This window comes from Hypanus sabinus, chromosome 5, assembly GCF_030144855.1.
Source record: "Hypanus sabinus isolate sHypSab1 chromosome 5, sHypSab1.hap1, whole genome shotgun sequence".
NCBI classification, from domain to species: Eukaryota; Metazoa; Chordata; class Chondrichthyes; order Myliobatiformes; family Dasyatidae; genus Hypanus; species Hypanus sabinus.
This window is the reverse complement of record NC_082710.1, coordinates 37,786,524-37,806,154: the sequence shown is the minus strand read 5'-3', so window position 1 is coordinate 37,806,154 and position 19,631 is coordinate 37,786,524. Positions and strand designations below refer to the sequence as shown.

The following is a 19,631-nucleotide window of genomic DNA, read 5'->3' as shown; positions in this document are numbered from 1 at the left end:
TGTGCTGCAGGCAAGTGTGTGAGGCACAAAATGTTTGTGAAGTGTATGGAAGTTTAGTACAGTTTTATATGATGACTTTATGAACTTTGTGAATATGCTGTGAATTTATTTAAGATACTTGCAAGAGATGAGAACAGCAGAATATGTAGAGTCCTCTGGAATTTGATGTACACTTCTCAAAAATGGTTGAAGGATTCAAATGTCAATGAAGATCATGCCTTTAATATACTTCTGGCTACAAAAGTCAGTGGTATCTCTTTTAGAGCAGCATGTTGGTAGGGTAGAACACATAATCCCTGCATAATTGAAGACAGAAGTAGAGCTTTGCTGTCATTTTCCAGTGTACCAAATAGTTTTTTGGCAAGGTTATGACAAAGACATGAATCTTCAAAGTGGATCAGCAAAAATATGGTTGTAGATCCAGTTCTCTAAATATCCAAAGTGCCAATTTTACAACATGTGATCTGAGCCCCTAGGCTGTAAAGAGCCACCTATTTTGATTATTTTTAGTATTTGAGCTTCCCTCTCGTACATTATGAGAGCTGACCTACTTTGGGAGCCATTTCATTTGATTTAACCACTCAAGGTATTTTTTGTTCCATTCTCGACTTGGCTAGAGGTGTTGATGATGCACCATGAAAGAAATGGTTAGGTTTCTTCTTGAAAACAATCCATTGCTAAATAGATACTTTCTACAGAAAGCAATTGATATGAGAAAAGTTTTTTTTTATTACGTCTGCACGTTCAGTGCAGTGTAATTAATTGCACGCTACTTTTATTTAAAAAGGTTAATAATAACTTCAGTCTCTTTAAAGGTCTACATCAATACATAATTAGAGCCAGTTACATTTCTAAGGCATTTGTTTAACTATTCCCAAAACAAGTTGGTGATGGCGATGTAGGTGGTTATATCAAATCCGTCACCATTTTTTTCAGTGCAAAGTAGGTGCAAAGTTTAACTTCTGGAACAATATCGAAAGTAGTAAGTGTTTTTTTGTGCTTCATGGTTAGTTTGCATTGTTTTAAAATTTAACTTAATGGTAATTATTTTCAGATATTTTTGAATATGAGCTGTACAAAGAGATAATTAAGAACAATTAAGGCTAAACTTCATGCCTTGTCTCAGGATTATTGCTCAGTAGCAAGAATTGGTTTTTAGTTTGTAATTGTGTGCTAGTGTGTCAGGTTCTTGAAGAGCTTGAAAGTAAATCACAGTATTTGTGACATTCTTACTGAATCCAGGAAAATGATTTTCAATAAAGTTGTATTGTGTAGCAGTAACATTTAACACATTTTAGATTAACTCCAAAATAGATTTAGCAAATATTGTGCAAAATAAAAGCATGTTTGATATTTACTTATTTAATTATAAAATATTTAATTAAAGCTCTGTCATGGCAAGGTTGACTGCAGTGTGATTTGATTCGGTATAATTTCTGTTCAGATTTACTAAGTAGAAATGAGCGTTATTGACTGTGTGTGCTTTGTTTTTCTCAGGCACTGGTGAAAGTGGCAAGAGCACATTCATCAAACAGATGCGAATCATCCATGGTACAGGGTACTCCGATGAGGACAAACGAGGTTTCACAAAGCTGGTCTATCAGAATATCTTCACTGCTATGCAGGCTATGATCAGAGCAATGGATACACTCAAAATACAGTATAAATATGACTATAATAAGGTAAATTGGTGCTAAAGTATATTTCATAAATATAGATTATTTTCTTTGAATTTTTATCTTTACTAAGTGTACTTGAAGTATTTCATGCACCAGATTTGTCAAGCCCCACTTGACAATTAAAAATGGCAGCAATCCAAATCTTTGTTTTTGTTTTCATGAGTGGTTGCTGCTGTAAGTTTATTATGAAATAAAAATTTTAAACTTAACATATTTGATACTTGTTCTCAGTGTTAAACTTAATATTATCGATACTGAATTTTAACTTGGTATTTTTAAAAAAAAGGCAAACTTTATCATGAATGATGCACTTAACCATTTTTGAAGAAAAGTTTGTGTGGGAAGGTAAGCATGATTACTTGGATCGCCGAGTCTAATAGATTTGTGCAGAAAAATGCGATTCCACTTGTGATTTTGAATAAATGTTGGCTGGCAAAGATTACAAGTTCAGGCTTTGGCTTATGCAACATGTTGATGTGTGTGTTGATATTTCCCACAAATATGAAATTCACTGTTGGGAACTTTTTATCCAGATATCTATTTGTTCTTGGAGCCAATTTTTTTTTCCAATTTAGTATGGCACTTGTCAGTATCAGCATCAAAAGAATTGGTCAACACCTCATGTCAGTTGGAAGAAGTCATGATCATGTTGGACGGGATGAGATTGCAACTTGCACTGGTCTCCCAGACTTGGAGGCACCAGGAGGAAAATGACAGACTTCATGAAGTGCTTGTTGATTCCCAGAAAATGATTTGTTAAATGATTTCTATTAAAATTGTGTCATATTGTGGCAAAAGGTAAATGTCTAGGTTGATAATAGTTGGAGTCAATAGAGAATATATGCAGTAGCAGCACACACAAAGTGCAGGAAGAACTGAGCAGGTCAGGCAGCATCCCTCCCCAGATGCAGGGTGGCCTACTGATTTCCTCCAGCAGTTTGTGTGTGATTTTTCCAGATCTCCAGTGTCCACTGACTCTTGTGTGTCCAGAATACATGCAGGACTGTATTTGTATTTTGTAATAGATAGATAGATACTTTATTCATCCCCAAGGGGAAATTCAGCATTTTTCCAGTGTCCCATACACTTATTGTAGCAAAGCTAATTACATACTGTATTTAACTCAGTATAAATATGATATGCATCTAAAATCACCCTCCCAAAAAGCATTAATAAATAGCTTTTAAAAATTTCTTAAATAGTTTACTAAAGTGCATTGAGTGGTAACTTAAGCTCAGTCCTAACCCTGGCACTTAACATGTCTTGCCCCTGGTGGTTGAATTGTAGAGCCGAATGGCGTTGGGGAGTAATGATCTCTTCATCCTATCTGAGGAGCATTGCATTGACAGCAACCTGCCGCTGAAGCTGCTTCTCTGTCTCTGGATGTTGCTGTGCAGAGGATGTTCAGGGTTTTCCATGATTGACCGTAGCCTACTCAGCGCCCTCCGCTCTGCCACCAATGTCATACTCTCCAGTTCTGTGCCCACAACAGAGCCCACCTTCCTTACCAGCTTATTAAGACGTGAGGCATCCCTCTTCTTAATGCTGCCTCCCCAGCACGCCACCACAAAGAAGAGAAGAGAATGTGGAATTCCACAAAGAATGTGGAATTTGTTTAATATTTTTGTATTATTTTCTTGATCAGTCAGTTTTGATGGTGAGGCTGAAGTAGGTTGGTTTGCTGTAGAATTGAGTCAACGTTACTTGCTTCAAGGACAGGTGAAATAGTGGATTGCTAGCTTTGATAAGTTCCTATCTGTTTTCTGCTCTTTTTTGACTGGGCTGTTTGGTTTTGGGGTCATAGATAGGGTCCTGGCAATAGTAAAGAATCCAGCCATTGTTATGTTTGTCTGCAAGCTGCATGCCATCCTGCATTCTCTCCTCCAACCTTTGGTTCATAGATTTGTTGGACGATAGCCTTTTGGGGTTGTAGAGCTATGTCTTTTTCCTAGAGGCATGACAGACTTTCTGAATTAAGAACAGCATGTACTAATGGTTAATTAATGACTGAATTTCCTGGTCATTAAACCAGACCTTTGTCAGTAAAGCCAAGAGACTCTATGGTAGACTTCAGGGCAGGCCAGAGAGTGTGAATGCTATGGCTCCAATTGGCTGAGTTGTCATGTTGTATATAACATACAGATTGAAAAGAGCAATGTTCATATGGTCCTTAAGAGGATACCAAATGGTTACCTTTTCCTATTCATTTCTTGCCAGTTCTCCTTGCTAGTGGATTGTGAATTTACTGAGTTTGATACTGAATTTGATAAAGAGACTGAATTTATCTTGTATGTCAACCGGGGCTTTTTTAAAGTCTGACTAGAAATCCTCCTTGGCTGTAAGTTCTGGTATTGAGGTGCATGTGGTGTGCTGGCTCCATAGTAGAGTGAACCAGAGAATCATGTGTTGTTCCTTTATCACACAGTTGAAGTCTATAAGTTGCTTGACTAGCTGCTGCTTAACTGGGAAACCCAGCTTGTGCAAATTATGTTCCTTTGTTGAACGTAATCTACTCACCTTGTATTTGAGCTGACCATCTCCTGCATGTCATGTCTCACTTAAGAGTGGTGTTGTCACCAGAATATTGAAGTTCCTGAGCTGTGATTGTGACACTCGGATCTGTCACTGTTGGAACTGTCCATGAGGGCCTTGATATTCCAGGTCCTGAGCTTCATATTGATGAGAGGAAGTTGCTTGTTTGTGCTTGTAAATATGGATGACTATTACATAACACCAAGCATGACAAAGTGAGGTCTTGACTAGGTGATAAGGGGATCAAAATCGGCTGGGGACCAGACTCTGTTGCATACACATGTATATGCAAGCATGTTTAGGCAGCAATACACACACACGCGTGCACGCCTTCCACCTCATTTTCCTCTATCCATCCACCTCTTGACTCATTTCAACCTCAATGTTCCCAGTCCCTGAATACTTTCTCCTTCATTGTCTCCCTTGCCTCTTGACCCTTGCACCCACCTTCAGCACCCTTCCTTACTTCTCTGTTCAAACCTAGCACTCTTCCCTCACCACGCTTCATTCCTTGATCTTATTACTCTGCATTATTTCTCTACCACTTCCATTTTACTGTGATTTGCTAGCACAGTGGATGAACTCGCATACTCTTTCAAAAGTGCAATGTTTCTTTTAAAGGAACTGATAGAACCTTAGCTTAACCCATCATTCAAATAATAACCCAGTGAAATTACCCCTATGTATGTGTTGTATTCTCACATATATAGTTTGAACCCATGAGTTTGCAATTCACGGGTGGGTGTTACACACAACAAATGCTGTTGCTTGGGTTTTGCAATTTTAAGTTTGTGCTGGGACTATTCCAGTTCTGCCTCAATCTATAGGAATACTGCATTAGTTCCATATGAGTTTAAGTATAAAGTGACTCTGTTTGAAGTGATTATTATTTTCTGTGAGCTCCATACAATGGCATTTAAAATTATGCATAAGTAGAACACGGGGCAATTTTAAAATATGCATTTACTTCAAGCATACAAATGTGATTACAGCAATGTGTTATGCACTGGTTTTAATATTTTATGCAGATTATCAAATTACTTTCTTAGTCTGGATGTTAAATGTTCATGGGTGAAATGAGGTTTTAAAATGTTAAATAGTTTGAATTTTAATTCACTGAGTTATATGTTACATTTTTAACGGGAGTGTTAGGTTTAGTGTTACATGTGGAAGGGAAACCTCACTGCATGTACAGGAACAAGGATTTTATCCAGTGTTTGCAAATTAGTGTAAATTTACTGAATTGTGATAAAAAATTAATGTAAAATGCATTCTTGGCAATATTGTTCTTTTTTCTGAAGTTTTTTTAAGAATAGTCTTGTCCCCAGGAGTAATGCTAATCTAAGTTTTGAGTCCTCTGCTGTATTTAATATGGTTATAGTTTGCCCACTTCACATCCCAATAACATGCTTACCACTGCAAGACATTTGAGCCCACAATGAATTTTAGCAATCATGTTTTTAATATTCAATTCTCCTTTGTCTTCAACTCCATTTACACAGAAGTATTTGGTGTACTATAAAAGTTGCTTGTCCTTTGATGGCCTTGTTGCTGGTTTCTAATCCTCTGATACTTGTTGCACTTGAATGCATTGCAGATTATTGATAAAAAATATTGTTATGAGAATTAAAGAAGAAATACCGATTTTAACGAATGTGCTAATAATGCTAGAAGGTTTTGGCTTTTCATATGAATCATTGAGGCCCATTTAGCACTCTGCTGTGTGGCAAGTGGAAATATGACTTTTTCCTGAACATCTATCACAGCTTTCCTATCTGCTGGCAGAGTCTGTAGCTAAAAATTGGGTACCAAGTCAAGATGGCTGCTGGGTCTTTATGTAAAGCTGGATGAGGTACTTGGCCAGCAGTCAGTTTTATTCTTCAGACAGCACTGCAGCTCTTTGGAGATGTAGCCGGACATTACTGCCTGCCAGTTACTTTAATATTCATCTGCTACGTCCATCATGAAATAGCTGAAGAATGTTGCATGACAATCTTTGTGCTCGTGACAGGAAAATCACTAGAAAATCCACAAGGCTGTGAACATGGTGGGAATATAGTGGAAAGAAATATTTTTCTTCTTCCAGGCTATTCTTCATCTGTTACTCCTCCCCATCACCGACTTCTTTATCTCTCTCTCCATTCTCTTTGACTACTTTTCTTCCCAACCTCACCCGTCTTATTGTTCTTCTTGTCCCCTTTCCTTTTATCCTCTCTCATTCTTTCTCTTCTCTAAATATCCCCTTGCTTTTTTTGCCCTCCCCCTTATACATTTCTGTTGATCCCTTTCCCTGTTCTTTCCTGATCACCTTTTTCATCTTCTTAGCTAATCCATTCTGAACATTGTTATTTGCACGTCCTTTATCTTCAATACTCCCTGCTTCTTCAACCGCTCCCTTCATTCCCTTGTTGCTTCCTCCCTTCCCTGCTCTCAGCCTTAGTCTCCTTGTCCTTCCGTCAACTCACCGTCTTGAAATGCTGTCTGTGTTTAAGTAACAAAAGATGGTTCATTATTTCTGGAAAATATGTTAAAATGCTGGTTAAATATATTGCTTGAAGATGTGTCACTGCATTCTAATTTCAACCCATTATAAATGGTATTCTGTAAACACAGGGCACCTCACACGTAACAGTTAGCCTGACTCTCTTACAATTCGATGTGTCAGAGTTCAGAGTTCAATCCTGTTTAAGGAGTCTCTGTGCGTCCTCCATGTGGAATGTGTGTTTTTTTTCTGGGTCATCCGGTTTCCTCCCACAGTCCAAGGGCGCACTTTATTAGTTAATTTGTCATTATAAGTTATCATGCGATTAGGTTAGTGTTAATTGTTGGGAGTTGCTGGGCAGTGTGGCGCAAAAGCCCAGAAAGGTCTTCTCTGCACCAAATCTCTAAATAAATAAACAAATATATATGTTTCATTCACTGTTCTGATCCACAATTAAGTTTATTTCCCACTTTTTTCACAACCTGCTGTAATTGCAATTTAAATTGCTGTGAAATTGATTGAACATATTCTGCTTGCTCTAAATGGCTTTTGGTGTTACTTCATGCAGGTTACTGTATTCTGTAAACAGGAATAAGTAGGATGACACTGAAATGTAACAATGCATCCCTTTGGAAAACTGATTCATGTTTTATTTTCAGGACCTGACAAAGCTTGAGGGAATTCTTTCTCTCCAAATTCTTGTGACATCCTCACATTTTGAGCAAATGTTGGGAGTTTAGCTGAAGAAATATTATTGGTAAATTGCTTTAGTTATTGTTACATGTAGCAAGATGCAAAGAAAGATTTAGTTTTGTATGCCATCGATACAGATCATTTCAAAACCTCAGGTTCATTGAGGTAGTTCAAATGAGAACAAGAAGCAAATGCAGAGTGAAGTGTTACAGACAGTGCAGTGCAGGCAGACAGTAAAATCCAAGGCTGTAACGAGATAGATTGTGAGGTCACCTTATCGTACAAGGAAACTGTTCAGTGAGATAAAAGCTGTCCGTTTTACATGCTGTTAGGCTTTTTTAAATTTTCTGCAACTGATGAAGAAGGAGCATCTGGACCAGGTGAGCTCATTGATTATGTTATTTGCTGTACTGTGGTCGTAAGAGGTGCAGACGGAGTATATGAAGGAAAGGATGCTTTCTGTAATGCACTGAGCTGTGCAATTTTGTGTGGTCTTGTGCTCTCTGGCAAAGCAGATACCCCACCAAGCCATACTGCATCCGGATAGGTCCATCTATAAAAAGCAACAAAGGATCAGCTGAGACTTGTTCTAACTACCATTTGCTCCATCTAGTAAAATGAATACAAGTTGTGTTTTGAACTTATCCACTATGTAACTATATCTCATCTTTGAAATACCTATCCTGGAATAAAAAAGTAAATGATGGACAGTTGTAAGCCAAGAAGTAAAGAAATTGCAGAATAACTGGTGTCCATCCAATTTTAAATCAAAGTTGGGGAAAATGTATTTTTGCATGTGGCATAGAAACAAATCTACAAACGATGAATTTTAAAGTTATCATTCTGTCTAAGTTAAATTTGTTTCTCAATTGTCAACATGAATTGGTTACCTATTTTTATATAATCCAAGTATGGTAACTATTTAAATGTCTTTAGATGAGGCTAATTTAAATGCATTGAATGCTAGAAATGTGCAGCAGATTAGTTAGCATATTTGCAGTTTATATACAGGATCCGATCACAACTTTAATCCATCTTTTATGATGCACGGAAATATACTTAACCATATTTTTGCACTTTTGCTCTCATTTTCTCTGCTTCCTGCCAGTTAGTTCTTTTTCCTCACCCTCCATCCCAATAGCTTCCACACTCCATGAATCCTCCAGAATTTCGACCAGCAAACGGATCAGCAACTGTGTTTTTCCTTGTGACTTTGTTCACACGACTACAAGAGATGCAAAACCTGCCCTTTTACCTCTGCTTACCAGCCATTCAGGGATTCAACCAGTTCTTCAAGCTGAAGGGCAGTACACTTGTATTTTCAGCATCTGAGAAGCCAAATGCAGATTGGATAATTTGAAGTACTTTGAACTTTGAAGAGGAACGTTCTCATTCAATGGTCAATGCTGGGCTTCAAGTTACTTACCATACCACTTTTAAGTCTCAGCACAATCAAAATTTAAGTAGGAAATAAAGGGTTAAGTTTTGAAGAATGCTAGATGAGGTTTATTTAAAATCCTTAGTGACTAGATATGATAAGAGCTGATTTAATTGAGAAATTTAAAAGAGAAAGTGATACAATAGGGTATATGTAGGGCAATGGTTTCTCTGGTGGGAAAATCCAGAAATAGGGCATTATCTTAAAATTAGATTCAAGCCTGTTGGGATGAAATCAGAAAAAAAGTAGCCAAGATCTGGAACACACTAACCTGCCCACAGTCACACCCTCCTGCTGATATTGGATCACTTAAAATTTTTCTTTTGATTTTTGTTGAAAATAGGATTTTAAGGAATATGGAACAAGTTTTGGTACTGTATATAAATTTGATGTGCACAGTAGCTATGATTTACCAGAATGCCAGAAGAGGCTCGGGCTGTTGAATAGCCTAATCCCCATCCTGTGCTTCTACCTGGAATCTACAGTGTTACAAATTCATACCTAAGTTTTATTTCCATGTGAAATATTTTGAATGTACTCTCAGCAAAAGATAGAATATCAATCAATACTTAAACTAATTATGCTCAAATTTTTAGTAATAACATCCAAAGCATGAAGAGCCAGCAGAGAGCTGAATGACTAAGCTTTGTAAGTGTTGAATTGTTCTCTGTGCTGTGATGGTAAAGGGTAAGGAAGCTGTGCAGTTCAGTTGGAGCCTGTTCCTTGGAAGAGTGCAGTGTTGCTAGAATACCCTCAAAAATGAATAAGACATTTCATGAACCTTTTATTATTTTGGAGGTTTGGTGTTCTGTTACCACCAACTTCCTGTTTAAGGAGTTCCATGAGGACATGAAGGCAGTGATTCAGTATAAGTGTGAAATGGCATGTGTCAAAGGAAAATCATGCAGAATCCTGTATGCCGAAGATAAACGCAAAAAAATATTGTGCATCAAATCAATTCTCGGTTCGGATCGGGACACTGCCCAGAGGAATTCCCGCAATTATATCCTTGGTCCAGGATGATCACTCTCTCAACAGTTCAGCTACTTTTCTTTGAGCAAGGTCAATTGGAGTGTTTCCAGTTAGAAACATAGAAAACCTAGAGCAAAATACAGGCCCTGTGGCCCACAAAGTTGTGCCGAACATGTCCCTACCTTAGAAATTACTAGGCTTACTCATAGCCCTCTATTTTTCAAAGTTCCATGTACCTATCCAAAAGTTTTTTAAAAGACCCTATCATATCTGCCTCCACCACCATTGCCAGCAGCCCATTCCACGCACTCACCACTGTATGAATTAAAAACTTACCCCTGACATCTCCTCTGTACCTACTCCCCAGCACCGTAAACCTGTGGCCTCTTGTGGCAACCATTTCAGCCCTGGGAAAAAGCCTCTCACCATCCACACGATCCATGCCTCTCATCAGTTGTTGCCCATCGGCGTCCATTTTGCAAAGGCTTCTTGATGGTATACTTGCCAAATGCTGCTTTGATGTCAAAGGAAGTTGCTTTTGACTACCTCTGGAATTCAGCTCTCGGGATTCAGGATTGCAGCAGTATGATTTGGACCTGGTTTGTTATCACTCAGTAGGTTATTGGTGAGTAAATACTGCTTGAAAGCATTGTTGATGATGTGTTCATTACTTTGCAAATGATTAAGTAAGCAGACAGCAGAGTAATCAGCTAGATTCTATTTGTGAACAGAATGTAACTGGGCAATTTTCTACATTGTTCAATGGTTCCTCTCATTGTGCTATAATGCATCTGGTAGGCATATATTGCTTCTCAATTTCAAACTGGTAGCCTTAACAAATTCCTTTTGAAATACCAGTATATGCCTGCCCACTATATAGTTCACCTTTTGGAATTTAAAAAAGACAATGCTAGTTAACCATGATTAGAGGTTAACTATTGAACTAATTAATTGATTTTCAGTTGACAAATTCACAGTGTTGGCCATCATTTGATGGCCATCATTTTACTTATAAATATCTCTCCATCCATGAGCATGTCATGGATATCACTGGACACTCTTTGAAAGTGCAAATGCTCCACATGCTGAACCTCCAGCAGACAATTGCAATTGCGATAAAGCTTGGAATGCAAAGTAGAATTTTCAAGTACTTGCTAACATCTTTGAAGGCCTGTAATTGAAAATCCCATAACTTTCATCTTTCTCATGATTTTTGGATATCTCTGAACTGCATCTGGTCAGACATTGGAGATTCAGATTGTTGATGGACAAATGGAAAGCCTAATCAGGCACTGCCAGTCATCATCATGTATATGCTATGGAACATATACAGTATTAATTTATTTTCTAATCCATACACATGAAGGGATTTACAGAAGTACCTTTTGACATCATGATGCAGTTACCTATCTTAAATATATAAATGTAAATTGCATCTGTTTCTTTATGTCCGTTTTAGCCATTCAAGCAAGAATTGGTTAAAGCAAGCTGACCAGCGACTTGTAGAGAGTGAATGCTGCTTTTGTAATGCTTAATAATGAACAGAAGAAGAGTCAACACAAAATATTGTCTCTGTATTTTGGAATTCAAAATATCTCATTCAAAGTACATTTATTATGAAAGTATATATACTATATACAACTTCGAGATTCATCGCCTTGCACACAGCCATAAAACAAAGAAACCCAATAGAATGTATTGAAACAAAGATGTTTCTTTGAAACAAAGAACTCAACTGAGTATTAAATCAAACCTATTTACTGCTTATAACTATTAAACTTATCCTGCATTGTAAAACCGAGCCTAATCTTACAATTTATTGAATACATGGATGAATTCATTTATTCTTTATTAACCTTGACCAAGTTGCTAATCTCATCTTTGTGATTGGTCTGAATCCCAAGTTTAAGAAATGCACAGACTTGGTGTTAATTATCTAATGAACTCAAAATAACAGTGACATGGGATTTTTAGACATCCATTACACGGGTTGTGAAAGGGGAGGATAAATCAGAATGAATGTTATTTATTTTGTAATCTCTTGTGTTATTTTTATATTGGGAAATGCTTTTTGTCCTTCAGGACCCATTTTTGAGGGAATGCAATGGGAAGTGAATTGAAGTAAGAAACATGTTGCACAAACAGACAAGACCTGACAAAAGGATTGAATTGCAAACTATGGAAAAGAAAAAAAAAACAGATTTAAGTACTAGGCAATGATTAAGAAAACTGACCTACATCTTGCAATTTTTTCCCACACTGTTCAACACAATTGACCAGACCGTAACTTGCACTGATGAGCAAATTTTGATGTTGCTTCTTAATGTATTTGCTTGTTGACCGCAAAACAAATGTTGAACCATGTGAAATACTTCTCACTGATCTTAAGAAAACATTTTAAAAATTATTTTGAATGATTAGTTAATTATTCACATTCATTGAAATACTGTCTTTAATTAACCCTCAAAAATTGAAAGGTTTATCAGTATTTGCTCAACTGTGAGTGACTGCAGTTTTTAATATATTTTCTGGCACAGTTCTTCCTTCTACATAAAGCTTGAGCTGCCCTTCTTCTGCTCCAGGATTCCTGAAAATATATGACCAGATCCCACTGGCACCTTGCTTGTAACTTTGTGTATATCTCCTTTTTTAATTGAATTAACTCCTCCGCCCATCTTTTCAATTTCCAATCCCTTCACATTGATTAGCAATCCTTAGATCACATTTAAAGTCAAAGTTCAAAGTAAAATTATTTTCCAAGTACATACTTGTCAGTATATACAACCCTGAGATTCATTTTCTTGCGGGGCATATTCAATAACCATAATAGAATGAACGAAAGACCACCCCAACAGGGTGAACAACCAGTGTGCAAAAGACGACAACCTGTGCAAATACAAAACTTATTTAAAAATGAATTAATTTAAAATAAATAAATACTGTAGGTAGGTAAGCAATAAATATTGAGAACATAAGATGAAGAGTCCTTGAAAGTGAGTCCATAGGCCCTTGAGTCTCCCAAAGGTGGCTCTGGCTTTGGCAATTCTGTTGCTGATCTCTGCATCTATGTTCACCGCTCATGATAGAGTACTGCCCAGATAAGTAAAGCTGTCGACTGCCAGTAGCTTCTGCCCCTTTACTGTGATGTGTGGTTCCTGGTAGGGCTTTCCGGGTGTGCCAGGTGCGAGCTGGTACATAACTTCGGTCTTTTTGGTGCTGATTGTAAGAGCGGTAGAGCAGACTGCTCTTCAGTGCTGGTGTGGTCATCCTGGGGTGTGTCAAGCAGCCTGCTGTCTAGGTCTTCACGAAATGCTTTTGCAACTACGCTGCTCTTCAGCTTGAAGACATTGAGCCTCTTTGCAGTCTTCTGACCTTGGGGTCTTCTCACAGGCAGGATGCGAAGTTTAATGCACTGCTGTACTGTCTTTGTAATGGTACTTAATGTGGTAGGCCCAGGATAGGTCCTCTTAAATGATAATACCCGAGGAATTTAATGTTGCTGACACGCTCTACCTCTGATTCTCCAATGAAGACTGGCTCATGGACCCCTAGTTTCCTTGTCCTGAAGTTGTTATTGTGGCATGAATCAGCCAAATTTTTAATCTCCTTCCTGTATGCTGATTTGTTGCCACCTTCAACTTGGCCTATGACATTGGTGTCGTCAGCAAGCTTGAATATGGTATTGAAGCTCTGCTTAGCCGCACAGTCACAAGTGTAAAGTGAGTAGGGCAGGGGGTTAAGCACACAGCCTTGGGGTGCACCTGTGCTAATAGAGAATGTGGAAGAGATGTTGTTGCCGATCTGAACTGACTGGGGTCTACAAGTGAGGACATCGAGGATCCAATTGCTCAAGGAGGTATTGAGGCCAAGATCTTGAAGCTTAATGATTAGCTTTGAGGGGGATGATGGTATTGAAGGCTGAAATATAGTCAATAAACAGCATGCTAATAAGTGCATATTTGCTGTTCAGAGGTTCCAGGGTTAAGTGAAGAGCCAGTGAAATGGCACCTGCTGTGGACCTGTTGTGACGGTAGGCAAATTGGAGCAGATCCAAGTCACTTCTCAGGCAGGTGTTGATATGTTTCATCACCAATCCCTCAAACTACTTCAGCACTATGGATGTTTGTGTGACTGGACAATAGTCATTGAGGCAGGTTACCATGTTCTTCTTGGGTACTGGTATAATTGAAGCCTGCTTGAAGTAGATGGTTACCTCACTCTGCTGAAGCGGTAGGTTAAAGATATCAGTGAGAATTCCAGAGAGTTGATCAGCACAGGTCTTTGAAATTCAGCCAGGTACCTTATCTTGGGGGGGGGGGGGGGGGGAGGGGTGGTGGGATGCTTTTCATGGGATCATCCTCCTGAAGGATGCTCTCAAGTAAACCTCTCAGAGACTGAAATCACAGGATCATCAGGGTTGTCGGAGTTTGTGATGGTTCCTCCGGGTTTTGATGGTTACAGTGAGCAGAAGTGGCATTGAGCTCATCTGGAAGCAAGACCTGTTGTCACCTATGTCTCCGTATTTCTGTCTTTGTGTTGTGCAATTTTAAGTATCCATTGTTGAACCCTCCTGTCCACTGCAGTGCAGTTTCCGTACTTTTACAGTACAAAATTGGCTAAATTTGTTTCAAATGAGAGATTCCCCCCCCCCTAAACTTTAAATCATGGTTCCTTGTTCTAGATTGTGCTATGTAACATCCTCATCATATCTGAAAAGACCTTTCATGATCCCTATACTGTTACCACCCTTCAACTTCAGCTGATTCAAGTCTAGCCTGTCCAGTTGTCCCTCTTTAAGATAATTTTCCCATTCCAGATGTAGGTTTAATAAAACTTCCCTTAACTGTTTCTAACATATTAACATCTGTGTTAAATAAGGAAACAATTCAATACATAGTACCAGGGCTGTGGTCTCACAAATATCCTGTATAATTAACGTCTAACCTCCCCAATTTTGAAATCAATTCTAGTAATAACTGATAACATTCTCTTAGCTTTCCTCATAACTTTCAACATGTGCACACCAATGTACAGTACTGTGAATCATGCATTTGGACAGCCAAATCTCTTAAAGTTCGAAAACTCTAATCATTTATATTTTTCAAACTGTATATTCTGTTTAGTCACATCTTTGCCAATGGACTTAACTTATCACTACCCCTTTTATAGCTTAATTGGGTCCTCTTTACAACTTGCTTTCCCACCTGACTTTGTATTATGAACAAATTTAGCAATCGTGTCTGCAGTCTGTTCATCCAGGTCACCTATATGAATTCTAAGAAGTTGTGACACCAACACTGATCCCTGTGACACTCACTGTATCATACCAAATTGAAAAAGACCCATTTATGTTTCCTGTTTGTTAGCCAAGCTTCCATCCATGCTGATATATCAACTCCAATGTTATCAAATATCTTTTGGAATTGTTAGTACAGGTGACTTTTGTGTTATGGCTTTTTGGGTTACTGAAATTATCTATTTGTTTGAATTCAGAAATCATTACGCAAAAATTCAAGATGCAGGATAGAATATGCTCTCATGGAATTCATATGGGATTTTAAAAAAAGAATTAAATCAACAGTTTTTTCTTTTTTCATTTATTGGTGAACGCACAGATGATCTGGCTTTGCATTACAGAAAATTGCAGTAAGATGACTTTCTAGGAATGCAACCCTGCACTGAGCTGTCTGTACAGTTCCTGTTATCCACAATTTGGTGCCAGTCTCAGGGTTTGCTGAATCTTGGTGGCCAGTAGTGATATTTATTTTTTGTTTGTATGTATGAAGGCCTCCATTAGTCTCAATTGACCATGGATTTGCACCTTGGAAAGTTTCCAGGAAGACCGGCAGTTGCCCAAGCTGCAAGTCTCCCCTTTCCATGCCACTGGTTGTCCAAGGGAAGGGCATTAGGACCCATACAGCTTGACACCGGGGTCATCACAGAGCAATGTGTGGTTAAGTGCCTTGCTCAAGGACATGCACACAGCCTCAGCCAAGTCTTGAACTAGCAACCTTCAGATCACTAGATGAACACCTTAACCACCTGGCCACGCGCCAGCACAAGTTTGCACTTAATTGGCAGCCCTTGTGGTTTTTGCAACAGGTCTCTCTTGGTAACTGTCTTGATCACACCAGCTGTCACCATCTCTAGGGTCATGGGTAGCAAAGAGACGGATGTGGATATGCTACTTCAAAGAGTTCCAACTAATTGGTCAAAGTTAATTTCTCTTTCCCACTGCTCTTTACAAAAGGTTTCTCTTTGCTCTTCTGTAAGCTATACAAAGATTAGATTTTCCAAGAGAGGCTTCCAAGATCAGATTTTCCTAGATTGCTATTCCTGACAGATGAGCAGGAGAACATAGGTATCACAGGAGTAGATGGGTCTGCAAGCTATAAACATTTCCTTAGTAGTGTTGCGAATGAGGAGCAACTCTGATGGGCAGAAGGGTACAGAATCACCAATGCCTGCCCCCCCCCCCCTTTTTGAGAATCGCAAGATCGTTATTATTTTGGGTCTGATACCCAGGAAATGAGAGAGATACACATCATGTCAGTAATGAGAGAGAGAGAGACAATGCCAGAATACACAAAGGTGGAATGTCTCCTATTGACAAAGAGAGAGATTACTGCTGTTGTCTCTTGGAGAAGGAATTGTGTATTACTGTTCTATTCATTGAAACCCCTCAGGGGGCAACCAGAGTGGTCTGGTTGATGTGTTTCATCATCCCAACCTGATTGACACCTGAGACCCCGTGAGTGAGGATAAAAGTAGGGTCTGAGGAACACCCCTCAGACGCACCAGGAGAAATGCTACGAGGCTGGTGGGGGCTTGTGTGTGTGTCCATCCTTGCCTGGGTGATGAGTCCTCCACGGAACGGTCTAGCTAAAGGACGGATACGGATCAAGATTGTAAAAGGAAAGTCGGCAAGTTTTTTTCTCTCTCTCCCTCTCTCTCCCGCTCCCTCCCCCTCCCCCTCCACACAGTGATCAACAATGACTGCAGCCTGTATGAACTGAACTGAACTTTATACTTCCATCGGACAATTCATTATCCCCTAGACAACGATAGAGCTTATTTCTTATTGATGATTATCATACCCGCACTTTTAGGTTTAGTATTGATGATGTATATTATCTGTATATTTGCATTGATATTATTTTTGTGTATTTTTACTAATAAATGCTGTTAAAAATAGTGTCATCAGACTTCAACGGATACTCCTATCTTTGCTGGTAAGACACCCTGTTACGGGGTTCGTAACAGTAGCGATATATGGCAGAACATGCTCGGCAGCTTCGCTTGCTTGTGAGCCTCAGCCTGGGTCGCTTGCTCTGACTGGCTGAAGTTCCTCAGACTTGCTGTGGCAGGGTTCTCCCATTTGTCAGTTGGAATAATTTAGAAAGCCTCCTTTGAACGTCAGTATTATAAGCTCCTCTGCATCAGATTCCCAGAATTGGCCATATAGAAACAGGTGTTAGTGAACGATTTTGAGGCGTGCACTCCATGTTAACTGTCTCACGGTGTGTCCTGCAAAGTGAGTTAAACATCTCAAAAATCACCCAAACCAGAAGCTTTCTTTAGAGTTTTTAATGAGATCTTTCCTGCAAAACTGCAGGAAGTTAAGTAAAGTACGCATTAAATTCAATTCAGAATCATCATGCCTTGAATAGACTATTGATTAGTTTCACAATCACTGTTAACCAAAGCAATGCACATATGCAATGTAGCTGTCATGTAAACTTGTACTGCTGTCATATACTGCTTAACGATATGCTGATCATGAGCCAGTTAAGGATCTATCACAATAAACTGAAAATTGAAGAGTAAATTTGGGGCGTGATGACAAAATATATTTACCAATATTAACAAAAATTTAATACAGACATTGCTGTGAGGATGGAGATGGTTGTCTTTACACTGTGTGCTTTAAATTGAATCCAAGTTAACCCATGCAGGAAGTAATTTTTATAAAAACCAGCTTACCTACAGGAGGTGACGTCCATACAAAACAAACAGTGCCCATAGAGACCAGAACACCACATGTCTGAGTCATACAGTCTGTGGACACATAGCAAAGTCTGCAGCCATGCAGTCTGTTGGCACAAAGCAAAGTCTACAGCTTGCTTTTCTTAAGAATCTCACTATTGGTGATGATACTGGGGAACATCCAAAAATTCGTCAGTGTGAAATATTGAATGTTTCCCTCTTTACATTTTCTGCTTGCTTTATAGTTTCCCTCTACCTTAAGGGATATTTGTGGATTGCATAGTACGAGTTATCCAAGACACTGGGAAGGCTCCCAGGCGATGCACATGTCTCTGCACACCACAGACAGTTCTGAGAAGTGATCTCACATATGTAATGAACAGAAGTGAATCAAAAAAAAACTGCATTAAATGAAGATCTGAAATGTGTATTGAAAGAGTGGATTTGTCAGCGTCAAGGGCGAACAGAAACTGCTTAACAGTATGCTGATCATGAAACAAGCAAGGGTCTATCACGATGAACTGAAAATTGAAGGTGATTCTGAATAGTCTGCAGGCTGGTTACAGAAATTTAAAAGACCCAATATTAAGTTTTCTAAGACTTGTGGTGTTAAAGTGTCTGCTGATCATAAAGCAGCAGAGAAATTCAGTGAGTCTGCCAAGATCGTCACTGATGAAAATCTAACATGCTGGATCAGTACATATCTGTGATGAACAAGTGTAAAGACAATGACTGCTTGCCAGTAGTGCACAAATTCTGAGTCGGAATGACGGTGATGCCAAACAGCCACTGACAGCCGAGGTAGTGATAGCTTACCTTTTTGATGGTGCAATGTACATATAATTTTGTGCATGAAACAATAATTAAAAATATTATATAAAACTACCTTCATGGTATATGTATAAGCTGTATATGTAATGTAAGTGGATTTCGTGTCTAGACTTGGATCCTATCCCCAAGGTATCACATTATATAGATGCAAATATTCCAAAACCCAAAAATATCTGAAACATTTCAGAGAAAGGGTACTCAACCTGTATTACCTTTCCTTGGTGTCTGTTCAGTAAATGAAATCAATTTCTTCTTGCATCAATATCTACACAGTGTTCTGGCGTGCACTGCATTGAAGCAGTGACAATTTTTTTTGGCCTTAAAAGTATCAGATCAGCACCATCTCCAACAAAAGTTCACACTTTTCATTCAACAGACATTGTCATGCCGAGAGTCATTTTAGATTGGGGACAGGGAGGTGGAAGGTAGTTCAAATGTGAGCAACTGCAGTTTGAATGAGTTCAATTTAATGAAACATGGTGGATGTGAGACAGACTCGAATACTGTTGTAATACTTGAGTTTTCAGATAAGAAAAGCTTGGACAAGGATTTCAGCAGAGGCAGTGTTGAAATTGTAGTTAGATTGTTGTGATTTTGGCACACTTGTATTTGAAAGCTGATCTCTGTTTGAAATAGGGCTTCGAGCTTGTGAATGATCCTGTTCCACCTCACATATTTGGTAGTGAGGGAGAGTGGTGCCTGCCAGGAAGCTTCGCTCTGCCTGCTGCAAAATGCAGGAAGTCCCAGTGGTCACCCATTTCAATGTGACTTACTACTCCCATTCCAATATATCTGTCCATGGCCTCCTCTACTGCCATTGTTGAAGTTACTGTTATAGCTGATAAAGTAATATCAAATGACACGTGACACCAGGGCTTTGCTTCCAGATGAGTTCCATGCCTTCTATGCTCGCTTCAAAACATGGAGGAGCCATCACAAACTCCCACAAACCCCAATGATCATGTGATTTCAGTCTCTGCGGTTTACGTGCGAGCGGTCATGAAAGGAGGCTGAACTC

General features: G+C 38.9%; 1 protein-coding gene across 3 annotated transcripts in view; it reads left to right on the top strand.

Annotated features, from left to right (window-relative positions):
• LOC132394071 (guanine nucleotide-binding protein G(q) subunit alpha) overlaps positions 1-19,631 on the top strand; it is a 198,438-nt gene that overhangs the window by 88,835 nt on the left and 89,972 nt on the right. For all 3 annotated transcript variants that reach the window (XM_059969765.1, XM_059969762.1, XM_059969764.1), the window contains exon 2: positions 1,498-1,682. In XM_059969765.1, the coding sequence (XP_059825748.1) occupies positions 1,498-1,682 (185 nt within the window). The remainder of the gene's footprint in view (positions 1-1,497; positions 1,683-19,631) is intronic.